The sequence below is a fragment of the Amblyraja radiata genome, chromosome 18 (assembly GCF_010909765.2).
Source record: "Amblyraja radiata isolate CabotCenter1 chromosome 18, sAmbRad1.1.pri, whole genome shotgun sequence".
Lineage (NCBI taxonomy): Eukaryota > Metazoa > Chordata > Chondrichthyes > Rajiformes > Rajidae > Amblyraja > Amblyraja radiata.
This window is the reverse complement of record NC_045973.1, coordinates 25,018,093-25,034,647: the sequence shown is the minus strand read 5'-3', so window position 1 is coordinate 25,034,647 and position 16,555 is coordinate 25,018,093. Positions and strand designations below refer to the sequence as shown.

The 16,555-nt window shown below is 46.3% G+C and overlaps 1 protein-coding gene across 1 annotated transcript in view; it reads left to right on the top strand.

Annotated features, from left to right (window-relative positions):
- The first annotated feature begins 232 nt into the window (after positions 1-232).
- plxnd1 (plexin D1) overlaps positions 233-16,555 on the top strand; it is a 68,845-nt gene continuing 52,522 nt past the window's right edge. Inside the window, exons 1-5 of the mRNA XM_033036885.1 lie at positions 233-2,330; positions 9,267-9,443; positions 9,824-9,952; positions 12,479-12,579; positions 16,140-16,272. Of these exons, the coding sequence (XP_032892776.1) occupies positions 1,149-2,330; positions 9,267-9,443; positions 9,824-9,952; positions 12,479-12,579; positions 16,140-16,272 (1,722 nt within the window). The 5' untranslated portion in view covers positions 233-1,148. The remainder of the gene's footprint in view (positions 2,331-9,266; positions 9,444-9,823; positions 9,953-12,478; positions 12,580-16,139; positions 16,273-16,555) is intronic.

Here is a 16,555-nt window from a genome sequence, read left to right as displayed (position 1 = left end):
TTGGCTACAATAATCTCAGTCGCTTTATCCACGTTGTAAACATAGACTATAAATTGTTGAGGGAGCTTCACTGGAGGGTAGTGGGCAGTGAGGGAGTTTCAATAGAGGATAGTGGGCAGTATGTGAAGTTTCATCTGTGAGGAGTGGAATGAGGAAACTTCACTGGAGGGGAATGAAGTAAGGGAGTTTCGCCGGCGGGGAATAGAGCGTGGGAGCTTCGCTGGCGAGGAGTGGAGACAGGGAGCTTCATCGGAGGGTAAGGGAGCATCACCGCTGTGTTTCCTGCCTCGGTCCGGGGTCTTCGGGCTGCGGGCAATGCTGTGAGATGCTCGGAGCTGTGACGGAGCTCTTGCCGAGGAAGGATTGACAGGAAACAGACTTCCTGTAGGCTTGTTGGAAGAGGGAACATCGTCAGGGAGACAGCAGGCGGAGACAGCGGGGCACGGTCACGAATCCCCGAGCCCGCACCGAGAGAGAGAGATCAGAGAGAGAGACCCGCGCCGGGAGAGGGTGAGAGGGTGCCGCACGGGGGGAAAGCGAGAGTGTCCCGAAGCGGGACAGAGCTAGCGAGCCCTGCACCGGTGGGGAGCGGGGGAGTCTCACGGCGTGGGAGAGCGAGAGAGTCCAGCATCGGGAGAGAGCGGGACTCCCAAGCCGGGGGACCGTGAGAGAGTCCCGCACCGGGAGGGGAAACAACCGTATGAGATGGGTCCCAGCGCGACGATGAATCGGAAGGTACAGAGAGGGAGACTGACGAGAGACTGAGACAACGAGGATCGGGTTGACACTTGGCCACAACGACTCAACAACGTCCCAAGCACAACATCAGGGCACCCCCGAGGAAGCCCAGTGGTCCCCGAGGAAGCGAGGTTGGAGGGGCAGGGATCGCGGGATTCGTCGAGCACGACCCCTGAATTTTGGGAGGATCCCAGGATTTGCGGAGAGTGTCCCAGGGATTTGAGGAGTGGGTCCCGGAATTTGAAGAGAGGTTCCCAGTACTTGAGGAGAGAGTCTCGGGATTTGAGGCGACGCTCCCAGGATTTGTGCAGGGAGTTGCAGGATTCAAAAGGGGGTGTCCCAGGATTCGAGGGGTAGTGTGATTTGAGGAGAGGGTCCCCGGGATTTGAGGAGAGGGGCGTGTGAGGAGGATGATGCTCCGTGCCGGGTTGATGCTGATGCTGATGCTGCCCCCGGCACTGCCCATGCAAGTGTGCCAGCGCTTCCGCAGCGACACACCCACCAACAACCTGGCGGTGCAGGCCGGGCCGCAGCCAGGGCCCCGGGTGTACGTGGGCTCGGTGAACGCTGTTTACCAGCTGGGCTGGGCGCTGGGGCTGGAGGCGAGGGTGAGGACGGGCCCGGTGCAGGACAACGCCCTGTGCCACGCACCGCAGCTCCCGCACAGCAAATGTGAGCACCTGCGCCGGCACACCGACTGCTACAACAAGCTGCTGCTGCCCGACGCCAGCCAGGGGCTGCTGGTGGTGTGCGGCTCCGTGCACCAGGGCTTCTGCCAGCTGCGGCAACTGGCCAACATCAGCCAGCTGGCCGTGCCTTTCCCGCCCAACTCCAGCAGCGACCGGGTCTACCCCAGCATGTTGTACGTGGCGGCCAACCACCCGCAGGCCTCCACCGTGGGCCTGGTGCTGCCGGGCCTGGGCGGCGATGGCGGCAGCCGGCTGCTGGTGGCCTCCACTTACACGGGCCTGGGCACCCGCTACTTCCCCACCAACAACAGCCGTGAGGACCTGCGCTTCGAGAACACGCCCGAGATCGCCATCCGCGCCCTGGACACCCGCCAGCTGTCCAGCCTCTTCACCTACGACATCAACCCGTCCGAGGACAACGTCTTCAAGGTGAAGGCCGAGGCCAAAGCCCGCAACCGGCTGAGCTTCGTGAGGGCCTTCAGTTACCAGAACTACACCTACTTGGCGCTCAACAACGACGCCGACTCCGGCGGCAAGGGAGGCCGCGCCCGCAGCCTGCTGGCCCGCATCTGTACCGGAGCCCGCGGCTCCCGCCCATCCGAGAGCCGCAAGCTGACCGAGTCCTACATCCAGCTGGGCTTACGTTGCATCGCCGGTCCCACTCTCTTCGGCCGCCTGCTCTCCGTGTGGCCAGGCCCGGGACACCGGCTGTACGGCCTGTTCCAGGGGCCCGAGGACAGCGAGCAGCGCTCCGCCCTCTGCGTCTTCAACTTCAGCGACATCGACCACAGCATGAGGAGCGCCCGGCGCCAGTGCTTCAAGGAGAAGCACAGCCAGGAGGTGACCGTCCTGGACAGCGTGATTCAAGGAAGTGGACCAGCCTGCATCCAACGCAACATCACAGTGAGTGCAGAGGGGGGGGGGGTTTGGAACAGCACTGAGACCTGAAGTTGCTCATGAAACTGAAGGCAGGTTCTGGGCCTGGGTATGGAATCAGTGTGTAGCAGAGTCGGAATATATCACTCATTGCGACATTTCCCGTTGTCTCACTCACCTGCAGGTGACATTTCAGGTCGGGACCCTTCTTCAGACTGGAGAAGGGTCCTGACCTAAAACGTCACCTATCCATGTTCTCCATGGATGCTGCCTGACCTGTTGAATTACTCTAGCACTTTGTGTCTCTTTTTTTGTAAACCGGCATCTGCATTTCAATGTTTCTACCTGCAAAGGGAAGGCAGGTATCATTGGCAGGGCTATCAGCATTTACTGATGCACTGGTGCCATCCGTAGATGCAGGATGCATTCTCGGGCATGAGAGTGCTCTGACAGTATACTGGGTAAAGAAGATGAATTAATACAGGGAACTCTGACATTGTAGCCATTACAGAAACTTAGTTGAGAAGGACAGGACTTGCAGCTCATTGTTTCGTGGTATGGATATTTCAGACATGACGGAGAAGGATGTGAAATAGGTGGGCGAGTTACATTACTAATCAGGGAGAATGTCATGACTGTGAGGAGATCCTGGAGGGCTCATCCATTGTAACCATGTGGCTGGAACTCATAAATAAGAACAGTGCGATCACTGTGGTGGTACCATATATGAACTTGCAATAGATGGATGAGCTTGATGTACAGATTTGAAGACTGATCACGAAAAGGTGTCTCAACAACAGAATTTTTGTGGTGGGTGATCTTAATTTCTCCATTATTTACAGAGACTCTCAGTGCCAGGGGCTCAGAAGGGCAGAATTTGTTAGTTACATATAGGAGGATTGTTTGAAACAATATTTCGATAATGCAATTAGGAATGAGTCCATATTAGATCTTGTATTGGGAAATGAGCCTGGTCACATGGTCAATGTTTCAGTGGGAGAGCATTTGCAGCAACAGTTACATAATTCCAAACATTTGCAGATAGATCTGATAAGATTAAGATTGGTCAGCGGAAGGTGGCCAGATTCCTGGCTTTAAGTATATCTCGATAAAAGCCAGGCAACCCGCCTAGCGTGTCGACTCATGCCCGCTAGCGGGAGCTGTGTGCCCTCCTGGAGGCAGCGACCCTGGCGGAAAAAGTACGTCGCCAGCGCGTGCCATCTAGGAGGACTCTCGGAATACATATACCTCCGCAGGGTCCGCCACCTGGGTACGGACGCAAACCAGCGACTGACCGCCCTCTTCCAACGGGAGACACAGAACCCCAGCAGAGACCCAATGATTCCCCAGAAGATGTTCACCAACCTCCTTTGGATCATGGTGACAAATAAAGAAGGCGGGACCAGAGTGGGCAGCCGGTACCCCAACATAGAGGCCATCAGCTGGTTTTCTCCCCTGGTAAGAGAGCACGCCAAGGAGGCCTGACCAACGCCCTAGCCGGGTGACGACTTTCGCCTCCGGCTCCTGTCAGTTCACCAGCCAAGCCCCCTCAGTGGGACTCGGGTAGACCCCCAGGTAGAGGAGGTGCGTGGTGCTCCACGCATAAGCTGTTATCTCCTCCGGCAGGGAGTCCACCTCCCACTAACCCACCAAGAGACCAGAACACTTCCCCCAGTTGATCCTGCCAGAGGATGCAGCCGAGAAAACCTGCTGGCACTCGCGCATCCTCTGCAGGTCAACAGGGTCGGTGAACATCAGAATGACATCATCGGCATAGGCTGAGAGAACCACCTCCACCCCTGGCCCCGGTAAAGCCAGGCCTGCCAACCGCCTCCGGAGAAGGCACAGGAATGGCTCTACACAGATGGAATACAGCTGTGGGGAGCGTAGATTGGGAGTGGCTGTTTGGAAGAAAGTCCACACCTGTCATGTAGGAGTCCTTCAAAGGCCGGCTAGTTAGAGTTCAAGTCTAACATGTTCCTTTAAGATAAGGATGGCAGGATTTGTGAACCTCGGACGACGAGAGACATTGTAAGTTGTCAAAGAGGAAAAGGAAGTATAATATAAAATTTAGGAAACTGAAATCAGCCAAGATCCTTGAAGAATATAAAGGAAGCAGGAAAGAAAAACAAGAAAGGCAAAAAAATTCCATGGAATGTCCTTGGCAAGAAAGATTAGGAAAATTCCAAGGCATTTTATACATATATTAGAAGCAAACGGATAGTTTGGGGTAGGATAGGTCGACTCAAGGAAAAAAGAAGGAATTTATACATGGAGTCACAGGAAATGGATGAGGTCCTTAATGAGTATCTTGTATCTTGCATTGGGAAGAACGTGGATGATAGGGATATATTGATATTCCAGAGAATGTTGATGTTAAGGAGGAAGTAGTAATCTCAAAAATATTACGGTGACTAAATATCCACGGTCTGATGGGACCTATCCCAGGATACTGAGGGTAGCAAGGGAAACAATGACTATGACATCTATAGCCATGGTGGAAGTCTCAGAGAATTGGAGAATAGCCAGTATTGTTCGGAGACCATAAAACTACAGACGTTGGGATTGTGAGCAAAATACAAACCGGTGGAGGCAGTCAATGGGTCACGCAGCATCTGTGGCGAGAAATAGACAGATGGCCTTTCGAGTTGGGATCATTCTTGGTCTCAAAGAAAGTCCCTGACCCAAATGTTTTCTGTTCATTTCACTTCACAAATGCTGTCTTACCCTCTGAATTCATCCAGCAAATTGTTTTTTGCCAATGTTGTTATTTTGTTTAAAACAGAAAACAGGGAAAAAATGAGGCATTTACAAGCCGGAGAACCGTAGAATGAGTGGTAGTGTAATTATTGGGGAAGATTCATAAGATTTACTTGCATTTGGAAAAGCAAGGACTTATTAGGGATAGGCAGCATGGCTTTATGCAGGATAGGTCCTGTCTCTCATATTTGATTGAATATTTTGAGGTAGTATCAAAGAATAGGGCAGTAGATGGGTCTACATGGATTTTAGTGAAGTATTTCACGGTTCCTTTTGATAGTCTGGCTCGGAAGATTATGTCCTCAACCTCTCATGCTCTTAGCATCACCCCTTCACTCTTGCAGGCCCAAACCTTCCCTTTCCCCTCAACCCCGCCCTCCCCTTCTCCTTTACCCAATCTCTTCCATTCCCCCTTACCCATGCCCTCCCCTTCCCCCTCCCTACACCATCACCCCTCTTGTCTCATTTTCATTTTCTTATTTTTTCCGCACCTCCAGATCACCCCTCTTCCTCTCTCTCCCCGCAGTCGGAATACCGAACTCGCTTATTTCCTCTCTTCTCTGCCTCACTTCACCCTCTGGCCCCCTCACTGTTCCTCCACCCTGAACCCAAGAATTGAATAGCAGAGGTGATGTGAGGCTGAATTACCTCACATCAAGGTATCATTTGACTGTGTATGGCATTAAGGCACGCTGGTAAAACTCATGTCAAGTGGCATGATGGGGGAAACACTGCAATGAGTGGTCATGCCTCACACAAAGGAAGGTGGCCGGGTGGGAACCTACAGATGTTCCTCAGGGTAATGTCCTACGTCCAACTCTGACAAAATCTCCCAAATCCAAGCCCCTACCAACAAGGACAATGGACAGGATTGGAAGTAAGTTATATTTCCTATCATTTCTCAAGTGTTGCTAACATTGCCTATTTAACCCATTTGTTATGATTGTGTTGACGACTTTCTTCTAGGTGAGTCATAAAGGCCCGTTTTGTATTCTGATAAAGGCAGCACCACAGCACTGCTACCCTTCAAATTGCACACTATTCTTGTTTAGAAATACATGTCTAAATCCTGCAATTCCCTCCCCAATGACATTGGGAGTTCCTTTAGCTAAAAGATTGCAATGGTTCAATAAGGAGACTCACCATCACCTTCACATGGGTGAAAGGGATCGGCAACTCCTCTGCTGGTCGATGTACAGGTATTTCCTTTCCGTTTCCCCTTTCAGTGGTACATAAATATTTTGAAAAATTTGTTTCAATTAAGACACAAAGTGCTGGAGTAACTCAGCGGCTCAGGCAGCATCTCTGGAGGACATGAATAGGCAATTTTTTGGGTTGTTTCAATCTTTACCTAAACACTTTAACCTGTTCAGTGTCACCCCCAATATACTCGGGTCAGAGTATACAAGTGAAAAAAAATAGAGCCCCATCTTTGTATAATTTCTCATTGCAATTTTCCTTGAGACATTATTCTCATAAACCGTACAGAAGCCTCTCCTTCCTAATGCATGGTGCTAGGAATGTTCATGTTTCTCCTGATGAAATTTAACCAGGATACATTCTGTTGTAATGTAGGACTATGGAGATGTGGGTCAATGTCCACCTGATTTGCCGCTTTCAGGGAATCATGCACCTGTTCTTCCAGATCTCCCTGTTCTGCAACACTTTCCAGGGTCCACTATTTACTGTGCAAGTCCTGCCCTAGTTTGAAATACCAAAATGCAGCACCACACGCTTGTCAGAGTTAAATTCCATTTGCCATTCCTTTGCCCACCATCCCAAGTTATCTAGATCTTCTTGTAAACTTAGGTATCCTACCTCACTGTCTACTATGTGGCAACTTTGATGTCATCTGCATATTTGCTAACAATGTTAACTACATTGTCCTCCAAATCGTGCATGTAGATAACAAACAATACTGGGCCCAGTACTGATCTCCGTGGCACTCCATTTGTCACAGGTCTCCATTAGAAAGACAACTCTGCACAACCCTCCCTATGACTCCTTCCTCCAAGCCAATTTTGAATCCATTTGCCTAAGAGTTCATGCTCTCTAACGTTCCACTAGCCTATCATGTGTGGCTTCGTCAAAGGCCTTGCAAAACTCCATATGGGCAACGTCTACTGCCCTGCTTTCATCAATCCTTTTGATGGCCTGTTCAAAAAACTCCATTAGATTTGTGAGGCACAATTTCCCTCACACAACGCTACATTGACTATCTCTGATCAGTCGCTGTCTATCCAAATGCTGGTGGATCATATCCCTAAAAATATCCTCCAACAGTTTTCCCACCAATTATGTCAGGTGCACTGGCATGTGGTTGCCTGGCTTATCCTTTTCTTTTGATCTACTTAAATAACAGTACAGCATTAGCCATCCTCCAGTTTCCTGCAACTTCACCTGTGGCTATAGATGATGCAAGTATCTCTGCAAGGGCTTCTGCAGTTTCCTCCCTAGTTTCCCCATGAGCTCCACAGGTGCACTAGGTCATGCCAGGAGATTTATCCACCATAATCCACTATGAAACAATCAATTCCTCTTTGATAATTTTGTATCTGATCTACGACATCGCAACTCTAACCTCAATTCCTTACCTTCTGTGATCTTTTCCTCAGTAAAAACAGATGAGAAGTATTCATTTATTATATCGCCCATTTCTATGGCACAACACAAAGACCAGCATAATGGGACTATTCTTTCCCTAGCCAACCTTTTACTCTTAATATATCTTAGGGTTTTCATTTATCTTGCCTGCAGCTTCATTTCATGTCCTGTGTTGGTCTCTTGTCCTTGATATTTTAATGAATCCTGGTATCCTGGCCTTTTTGGTTATACACTGTTCCACGTTACATTATTCAGAAAGTATTTGGTCCTTTCAGCTACAAATGACCTCTGAGATGTTTACACTGAAATTCATTTCCCATTTTCCTTATTTATATCTGTCTGCAATACAATGGTTAATCTACACTTACTACAATGCCACCCACCATTGTGTTATCTGGCTTTAAATGTGCAGCTTTCAACTCCATTGTCAAGCCATTTATAAATAGTTGAATAGAATTTGTGTCCAGTACTCGCCCTTGATGGTCACCACTTTGCACATTATGTCAGCTTGATTGTTTGCCTATTAACCTTATATTCCATCTCTGCCACTCAGCAAATCCTCACCCAGTCCTAGAAATTGTCTTTGGTTCAATGAATAGTGTCAGTTGGCATTCTCGTATGAGGTATCCATATAAATCACATCCATAGATATATGTTCCACTTTAACCACTTTAGTCATCCCTTCAAAAAGCTTTACAAGTACATTGGGTTCTCTCCAATTATCTGACAAATTACGGTGTACCGACCCTTAATTATAGACTTTAGTAATCTTGAGAAATTAAACTAGGTGACCTATAATTCCCTGGTTTTCTCCTCTCACCTTTCATAAATAGCAAATTGACTTGTACCATCAAAAGAAAGGATTCCCGAATTGAGGTTTTTTTGGAAATTAAAGTCAGGATATCTCTAATGCTGTCACCAATTCTCTTCAAATCCCCTGGAGAGATCCTGTTTGGTCCTTAGTTCTCTTAATCCTCCAGTCCTTGTTTGATTTGATGAAAGCCTATCCTTGAATGTGTCCAGATTCGCCACTCTTTGTGAAGAATTCCCTTCTCGATCTTTTGCCCAACTCCTTATTTTGAGATCGAGGTTTATGGTTCTGCACGTTGACCAAAGAACAACATATCCTTACAGTTATTCTGTGAAGCTCTCTGTGAGTATTACATGTATCAATTAGATAGCTTCACATACAAAACTCGAAATTAGAAAATTGTTCTGCTTAATATCTTAGGAATTAATCTAGTGAATCTTTGCAGACTGAACTTCAAGAAGGGGTCCAGAAATACCATTGAAATTAATGATCCAGGGTGTGAGGGTTTTGCTGGAATGTTTGTGGAGTAAAACAGGCAGTGACGTCTAGATGAAAGTGAAGAGATATGGGTACTAATAATTGATAAGGCCATATTGTCACTTTAAATTCATGTTAATACCTGGTCCACATGTGCAATCCTGGTCATTGTGGGTTCCTATTGTAGGGCTTTAGACTGAGCAGAATTTAGAGACATTTCCAGGCCCTTGCGAGCGAGTGGCTCCTGAAAGGTGGTATTGGCCGGGGTTAAGGAAAAGGTATCTGAGCCAAATGTTTTCCTTTCTTTGCAGCTGCATGAAGAACAGCTGGATTGTGGGGCTGCCCATCTGCAGCACCCTCTAGCCATCAGGGACCCAGTGAAGGCTTTCCCGATCTTTGAGGAGAGTGGCTTGACCTCGGTGGCAGTATCAAGTCTGAATAACCATACAGTGGTGTTTCTAGGCACAGCCAATGGCCAACTTCTAAAGGTATGTTCACTGTCCCGGCCTGTCTGCTGTATCCAACAGGCAGCAAGCACTGACTTCCATCTCTCCTGAAATCACCGCTGCTGTCTGCTGGCCAAATGGACCATCAGCACCCACTTTCCCCACTTTTATTGTGGGCAGCCACTGCGACACTTGCCCTGCCTCATTGCTTCACTTTTCCTTAACATATTCAAATGAAAGCAAGCTGGGCGAAGGTCAGTGCTTCAGAGCATCTCTTCATTGTGTATGTAGCTGGAAGCCCCTGTGTCGCGTGACTGGCCTTGCGCTGTGGTAGCTGGGATGGGAAGTGAGGACTGTTTGGGGGGAGGTGGCAGTGGTTGGAGGTCCAGCACCTGTCTGATGATCTGGCCCTACTCTTCCAGCTAAACTTGCAGAATAACCAGATTTTGAAGAGAGAGCTTCTTCTCGTGGCATCGGATGAGGCTGTCCATCACATCATGCAGTTTGACCCGGAGGACCAGAACTATCTCTACGTGATGACCATGTACCAGGTCTGTGAACTTTCAAAGCCTATCTTTGCCATGGTAATCTGACTTCAGTGTTTAAATTATTGGAACGTTGCTAAAAGAGGAAGGAACCATAACATACATTACACCCTCAACTGCAGATATTGTTGTTATTGATGGCCATACCGGCATTTATTACTAGCAAAGAAACAGGCCGGCCACTGTTACTATTTGCTAGCTGGTGTTCACTGGCCAGGTCAATGTTGCTGATGCAATGGGATACACTTCTGTACATGTTGTTAAATAGCAAGCAGTCCTTTGCCAGCCTGTGAGGAAATTCCGGTTGTTTTAAATCTGCTTCCCATTCCCATCCTGACCTTTCTGTCGTCCGTTGTCAGAGTGAGGTTACATGCAAACTGGTGAAACAACATCTCATATTCCACTTGGGTAACTTACAAGCCTATGGTATGAACAATGAATTCTCCAATTCTAAGTAACACCCCTCTATTCACCATCTCTCTTTCTTGTGCCCCCCAACTCTCGTGTGCCCCCTTTATCCAACTATTCTGCCCCCCTTCCCCACAATCCCCTTCCACCTATATCCCTCCCTCTGCCTCAACATTTCATTTATCCTCTCTCCTTCCCTGACATTCTTTATTTCCTTTACATCTCTCACCTTTGTCACCCATTTGTCAATCAAATCCCCCTTACATGTATCCAAAGAAAATGGCAGGTTTTGTCCTGCCCCCACATATTGTCCGCTTCCTTTCCACTACTACAATCAGTGTGAAGAAGGGTCGCAACCTGAAACGTCATCTATCCATTCGATCCACAAATGCTGCCTGATCCGCTAAGTTCCTCCAGCACCTTATGTTTTGTGCCCTGAGTAAATGATTGGGCTTTCCCCGCTTCTGGTCCTGGGTAAGAGCTGTTCTTATCTCACAGGCCTAATCTATCCTTACAAACTACACGTTATTCATTGAACAGGCAATTGCAGAAACTTCAGCACCATCACCTGGGATAGATCCCATCTGGCCCTGGGGACTTATCCACCTTAACGCTCTTTAAGAGCCATGGCACCACCTCCTTCTCGATCACAAACTGCCCGAACATATTTGTATTCTCCACAAGTCCTTTTCCTCAGTGGATACAGATGCAAAGTATTCCTTTAGTACCTCACCTACATCCTCATTTATCCTTGAGCAGTCCTACCTTCTCCCTGGTATCCTCTTGTTTATGACATACGTATAAAAAGCCTTAGGATTTTCTTTAATCTGACTCGCCAATTACATTTCTTGGCCCCTTTTGACCCTTCTAATCGCCCACGAGTACTTTCCTGCTCGCTTTATAGTTTTATATTCCTCATAAGCCCCATCCGAAATGACCTTCTTAAACCTGACAAACTTCCTTTTTCTTCCACCAAGTTTACAATCTCCTTGGTGATCCACGGTTCCCTTACCTTGCTGTTCTTATCCATCCTCCTTACTGGAACATGCTGATCCTACACTTTGATCAGCTGAACTTTAAACGCCTCCCACATATCATCTGTGGACTTATCCCATAACAACTGCTTCCAATCTACCCTCCGTAGCTTCAGCCTAATGACATTGTAATCTGCCTTGTCCCAATTAAGTACCTTCCCCTAATATCCAGGACACAGTGGCGTAGTGGTAGAGTTGCTGCGGTACAGCGCCAGAGAACTGGCTTCGATCCTGACTACAGGTGCTGCCTGTACGGAGTTTGTGTGTTCTCCCTATGATTGTAGGTTAATTGGCTACTGAAAATTGTCCCTAGTGTTTAGGATAGAACTCGTGTACAGGTGATCACTGGTCGGCATGGACACAGTGGGCCGAAGGGCCTATTTCCATGCTCTATCTCTAAACTAAAAAAATAAAATAAAATAAACCCAGACATGTGTAGGAAGGAACTGCAGATGCAGGTTTACACCAAAGATAGACACAAAATGCTGGAGTAACTCTGCGCATCTGACAGCATCTCTAGATAAAAGGAACAGGTGATGTTTTTGGTCAATACCCTTCTTCAGGTTTCATCCCAAAAAGTCACCTATTCCTTTTCTCCAAAGAAACTGCCAGGCTCACTGAGTTACTCCAGCATTTTATGCCTGTCTTTGGTTAAATCCAGACCTGGACTGATTTGTTGTAATTCTTCATTCCATTCCATGTTATTAATATTGAATGTTAGCCCTGTCTATCCCTGCATGTCTTGTCATTTCCCTCACTCACTCGTGTCCTGGGATTTGCTTCTGCTCATTGTGGTTGATGTTGACACAGGACCACACAATCCAGCACCAAGTGGACCACCACAAACTCCAGCCCTTACCTTCCCCGTGCACAGTTGTTAAAGGCTTTAGTTTCCTTGTGAGCTCCGTTGTTCATTAAGCCTTTGGTGACGTGATTTGCTTAGATCTCCCACAAGTTTTGCTGCTGCTCATTGAGTGATGTGTGTTCTTGCAGTGTCACATTGGTTAATGCCCAGTTGATTAAGTTCACTGGGTGGTCCCACACTGGTCGTTTCACCACTGAATCCTCAGCTTTGCTTTGCTTTTCACAGATCAGTCGGGTGAGGGTTGCTTCCTGCAACCAGTCCCAGTCCTGCCAGGAGTGTTTAGGAGCACATGATGCCTACTGTGGATGGTGTACCTTGGAGAGCCGGTATGGAAGAATTTAAGAAAATGATAATTCTTCTCTTTAAACATGTTCCAAACCTCAATCAGATTACGGCTGGATCTGCAAAAAGCGAAACACTGCAGATGTTGGAAGTCTTAAATAAAAACAGACAATGCTGGAGGGACATGTGTAGGAAGGAACTGCAGATGGAGGGACAGGGCAGGCCAGGCAGCATCAGTGGCAGAGGGAGCAACAAAGTATGTTTCAGAACAATGACGTTTGATCAGAACTGAGAAACCAGTTGCAGTAACTGGGGAGGGGTGGAGGGAGCAAAGGGAATGTCTGTGACAGGATGACAGCGGGTGAGAGCAGGGAAGGTTTGTTAATTACAGCTCCTCTGTCTTGAGGTGGTGTAAACAAACAGAGATAAATAAGGGAAAGGAAAAAAGAATCAGCAATGGGATCTGTGGGATAGAGAATGTTGAAATAAGAGAGATTTCTAGAAATCCCCAGTCATCTGTGTTGCCACAGGATGCTGTTAATGAGGAAGAGGTTAGAGATCTGCCCATGCAAGCTTGTCCAAGCTGCAGAGAAGCATTGGCAGAAATCTTCAGGTATTTATGTCCTGTCTATTCAGGAAATGTAGTCAGACAGACTGATAAAAGAAGAAGAAGGAAATATTCAGCAAAACACAAACTGCTGGATGAGCTTAATGGGTCAAACATCATCTGTGAAGGGAAAGGGTGAGTCGGTGTTTTGGGTCATGACTCAATATTGCTCAAGATGTTTAAGAAGGAACTGCAGATGCGGGAAAATCGAAGGTAGACAAAAATGCTGGAGAAACTCAGTGGGTGAGGCAGCATCTATGGTGCGAATGAAATAGGCAACGTTTCGGGTCGAGACCTTTCTGAAGAAGGGTTTCAACCCGAAACGTTGCCTATTTCCTTCGCTCCATAGATGCTGCCTCACTCAATATTGCTCAACGTCTTTGTAAAAGTACTATTAAAAGAGTAGTTGCAAATTAGAGTACAGAGGAGATTTATCAGGATGTTGCCTTGATTGGGGGAATTTAGTTATGGAGAGAGATTAGATTGGCTGTGGTTGTTCTCCCTAGAGCAAAGGCTGAGAGGTGACTACAACAATGTTAGATAGGGTAGATTGCCTGAATCCTCTTCCTGTGGCAGACGTGTCAAACATGAGAGGGCATGGATTGAAGATGAGAGGAATGAGCTTTAAGGGGACTTGTTTTTATACAGAGAGTGGTTGATATCATGAGCATACTGTCAGAGGAGGTGGAGAAACCAGATACAATAACTATATTTAAGAGGCATCTCAACAGGCACTTAAATTAGCAAGTCATAGACTGATATGGACCTAGTATGGATGAATGGGATTACTGTAGGAGTAAAGCAATTGACATGAACGTGGTGGGCTGAAAGGCCTGGTTCAGTGCTGCTGAGTGCTTCAGTAATTCTGAGTGACTACACTAGACATACTGATTGTGATTAACATATACAGCACATTCACTCTATACATCACACACTGTGCTCTCTATAGAGTAAATGACTAGTGACATATCACTCTGATTGACACATGTATCGGGTGGTTGCCCAACGTGTATCACTCACACTGCTGTGCATACACTGAATGTTCAATGTTCATGTGTTCGAGGGTAGAATCATATTGGAGCTGAAACAAAATTGTGAAAGATCATCCATTGAGTGTAGATGTTGCTGAGGTGGAAGGTGAGGACCAGGGACCCTCCGTTCTTCCTCTAACCAGGTTTTTTTATTTTTATTTATTTTTATTTATTTTTTAATTAGAAGTACAGTAAATTACAATAATACACATCACATATATCTTAATACATTTGTTGTACTACTTCGTTTTTCGAGCTTTAAAAAAGATAGAAATAAAAGAAGTAAGGAAAGTGAGCAAGAATCGTGAAGGTGCAGGAAAGTGTTGGGAAAAGAAAGCCCCTTAGGGAAGAAGTTAGAGAAGGAAGTAAAGAAAGGAAATTAGACCCTAGAAAGAAAAGAAAAAAAAGGAAAAACAATCGCTCTATTGTAACACAAAACTCCGCAAACAAGGATATACCAACCGTATTTTTTTTTTTAAACTTTATTTTATACCCCCCCCCCGTTACCAGATCATGGTACCATTTATATTTTAAATTACTATTGCACCTTATACTTGTAATAGTTCCATAAATGCACGTCTTTTGGAAGTGGTCTGCTTTGCCTGCTAGGAGGAGTCTCATCTCTTCCAAGTGTAGTGTTTCGAACATGTTTGAAATCCACATTTTTATTGTTGGTATTGGAGCATTTTTCCAAAATTTGAGTATAAGCTTTTTTCCCATTATTAGCCCGTAATTAAGTAAGTTCTTTTGAAACACGTTTAATTCGGGGTTACCTTCCGATATTCCAAAAATGATCTATTCTGCTTTTGGTACAAGTTTTATTTTAAATAATTTTGTGAAGATTTCAAATATTTCGTTCCAGAATTTTTGGATTACAGGTTGAGAGGTGATATGAGCAGAAGTGTGTGAAACAGATGAGATACCATTCAGACTGTCCATATTGGTGGAGGGGATGCCACAGTTCATGAAGAAGTATAATTTAGAAGCTGTGTTTATCTCATGCTAAGTTTAGTCACAGATACAGTTAGTATCTGTCTCAATCTGTGCCTTGAATAGTGTTTGAGTGCGTTTCTTATGGTTTCAGTCCTTGCCTGGGATAGTGTTGGTCAGCCCGTGTCTGTCTCAGTTTGTGCTTTGTATAGTGTTAGTGCAGACCATGAATTTCTCAGTCTACGCTGTGTGTCTTGTTGGTGCCGACTATGGATCTCTCAGTTTGTACTGTGCATAATTTTTGAGCAGCATGTATCTGTTTTAGTCTATGCTACGTATTGCTTTTGAATGGTTTGTGTTTGTCTCAGTCTTTGTCAAGTCAAGTCAAATCACTTTTTTCTATAGCACATTTAAAAAACAACTCTCGTTGGCCAAAGTGCTTTACATTGGTGGAGGTACTAACGTTATACAACATTGGTTCATAGATTAAGTACATTGTGAGTAAGATGTTCGAGCAGCCTGCCTATGTCAACAAAGTTTAGAGTTTTGTGGGTAGACACAAAATGCTGGAATAACTCAGCGGGACAGGCAGCATCTCTGGAGAGAAGGAATGGGTGACGTTTCGGGTTGAGACCCTTCTTCAGACCCTGCTGCACCCGCTGAGTTCCTCCAGCAATTTTGTGTCCCTTCTTCAGACCTGTCAGGGGAGTGGGCGGTACAAAGATAAAATGTAGTCAGAAACAGTAAGACATAGGAGAACTGGGAAGGGAGAGGGGTTGGAGAGAGAGGGAAAGCAAGGGCTACTTGAAGTTAGAGAAGCCAATGTTCATACCGCTGGGCTGCAAGCTTTTTGTGGTCTGTATATGTCTCAAACTGAGCTGTGTATGATATTCACCCGTCACCCCACTGTGCTTGGTCTCAGTTTCTGCTAAAAGTCCTCGGAATAATCTGTGCATGCCTCATATGTACATGATTATGTTGTACAGAGTCTTTGAGCTGCCTGTGTATAACCCACACTATGACTTTTCTTTCCCAGCTGTACTCTACAGCAGGATTGTGCTAATTCCACTCAACCCTCATTCTGGATCGACCTCAACTCTGGAATAGCAAAATGTCCAACCATGAACATTACTCCGTCAAAAATCGACAATAGCCTTGCAGCCGTAAAGGTTCTGTATATCTCTTGGTTTCTCTCCTGATAACAGTGGATGAATGCTTGGTGTTTTCTGATTTTTGAATGGATTTTAAACATACATTTATATCAGAACCTGTGGGCACCAACAACTGTCCAGAGGCAGTGAATATGGTGAACGGTGCAAGGGGGCTAGGGTCACAAAGGATATTGCTAACAGGATTGAGTGAGACATTGTAAACGATGACTCAAGAATGGTTTGAATGAACTAAGGCTGTCATTGACTGCAGCAGAAACAATATAGACTGTAGTCAGGATGC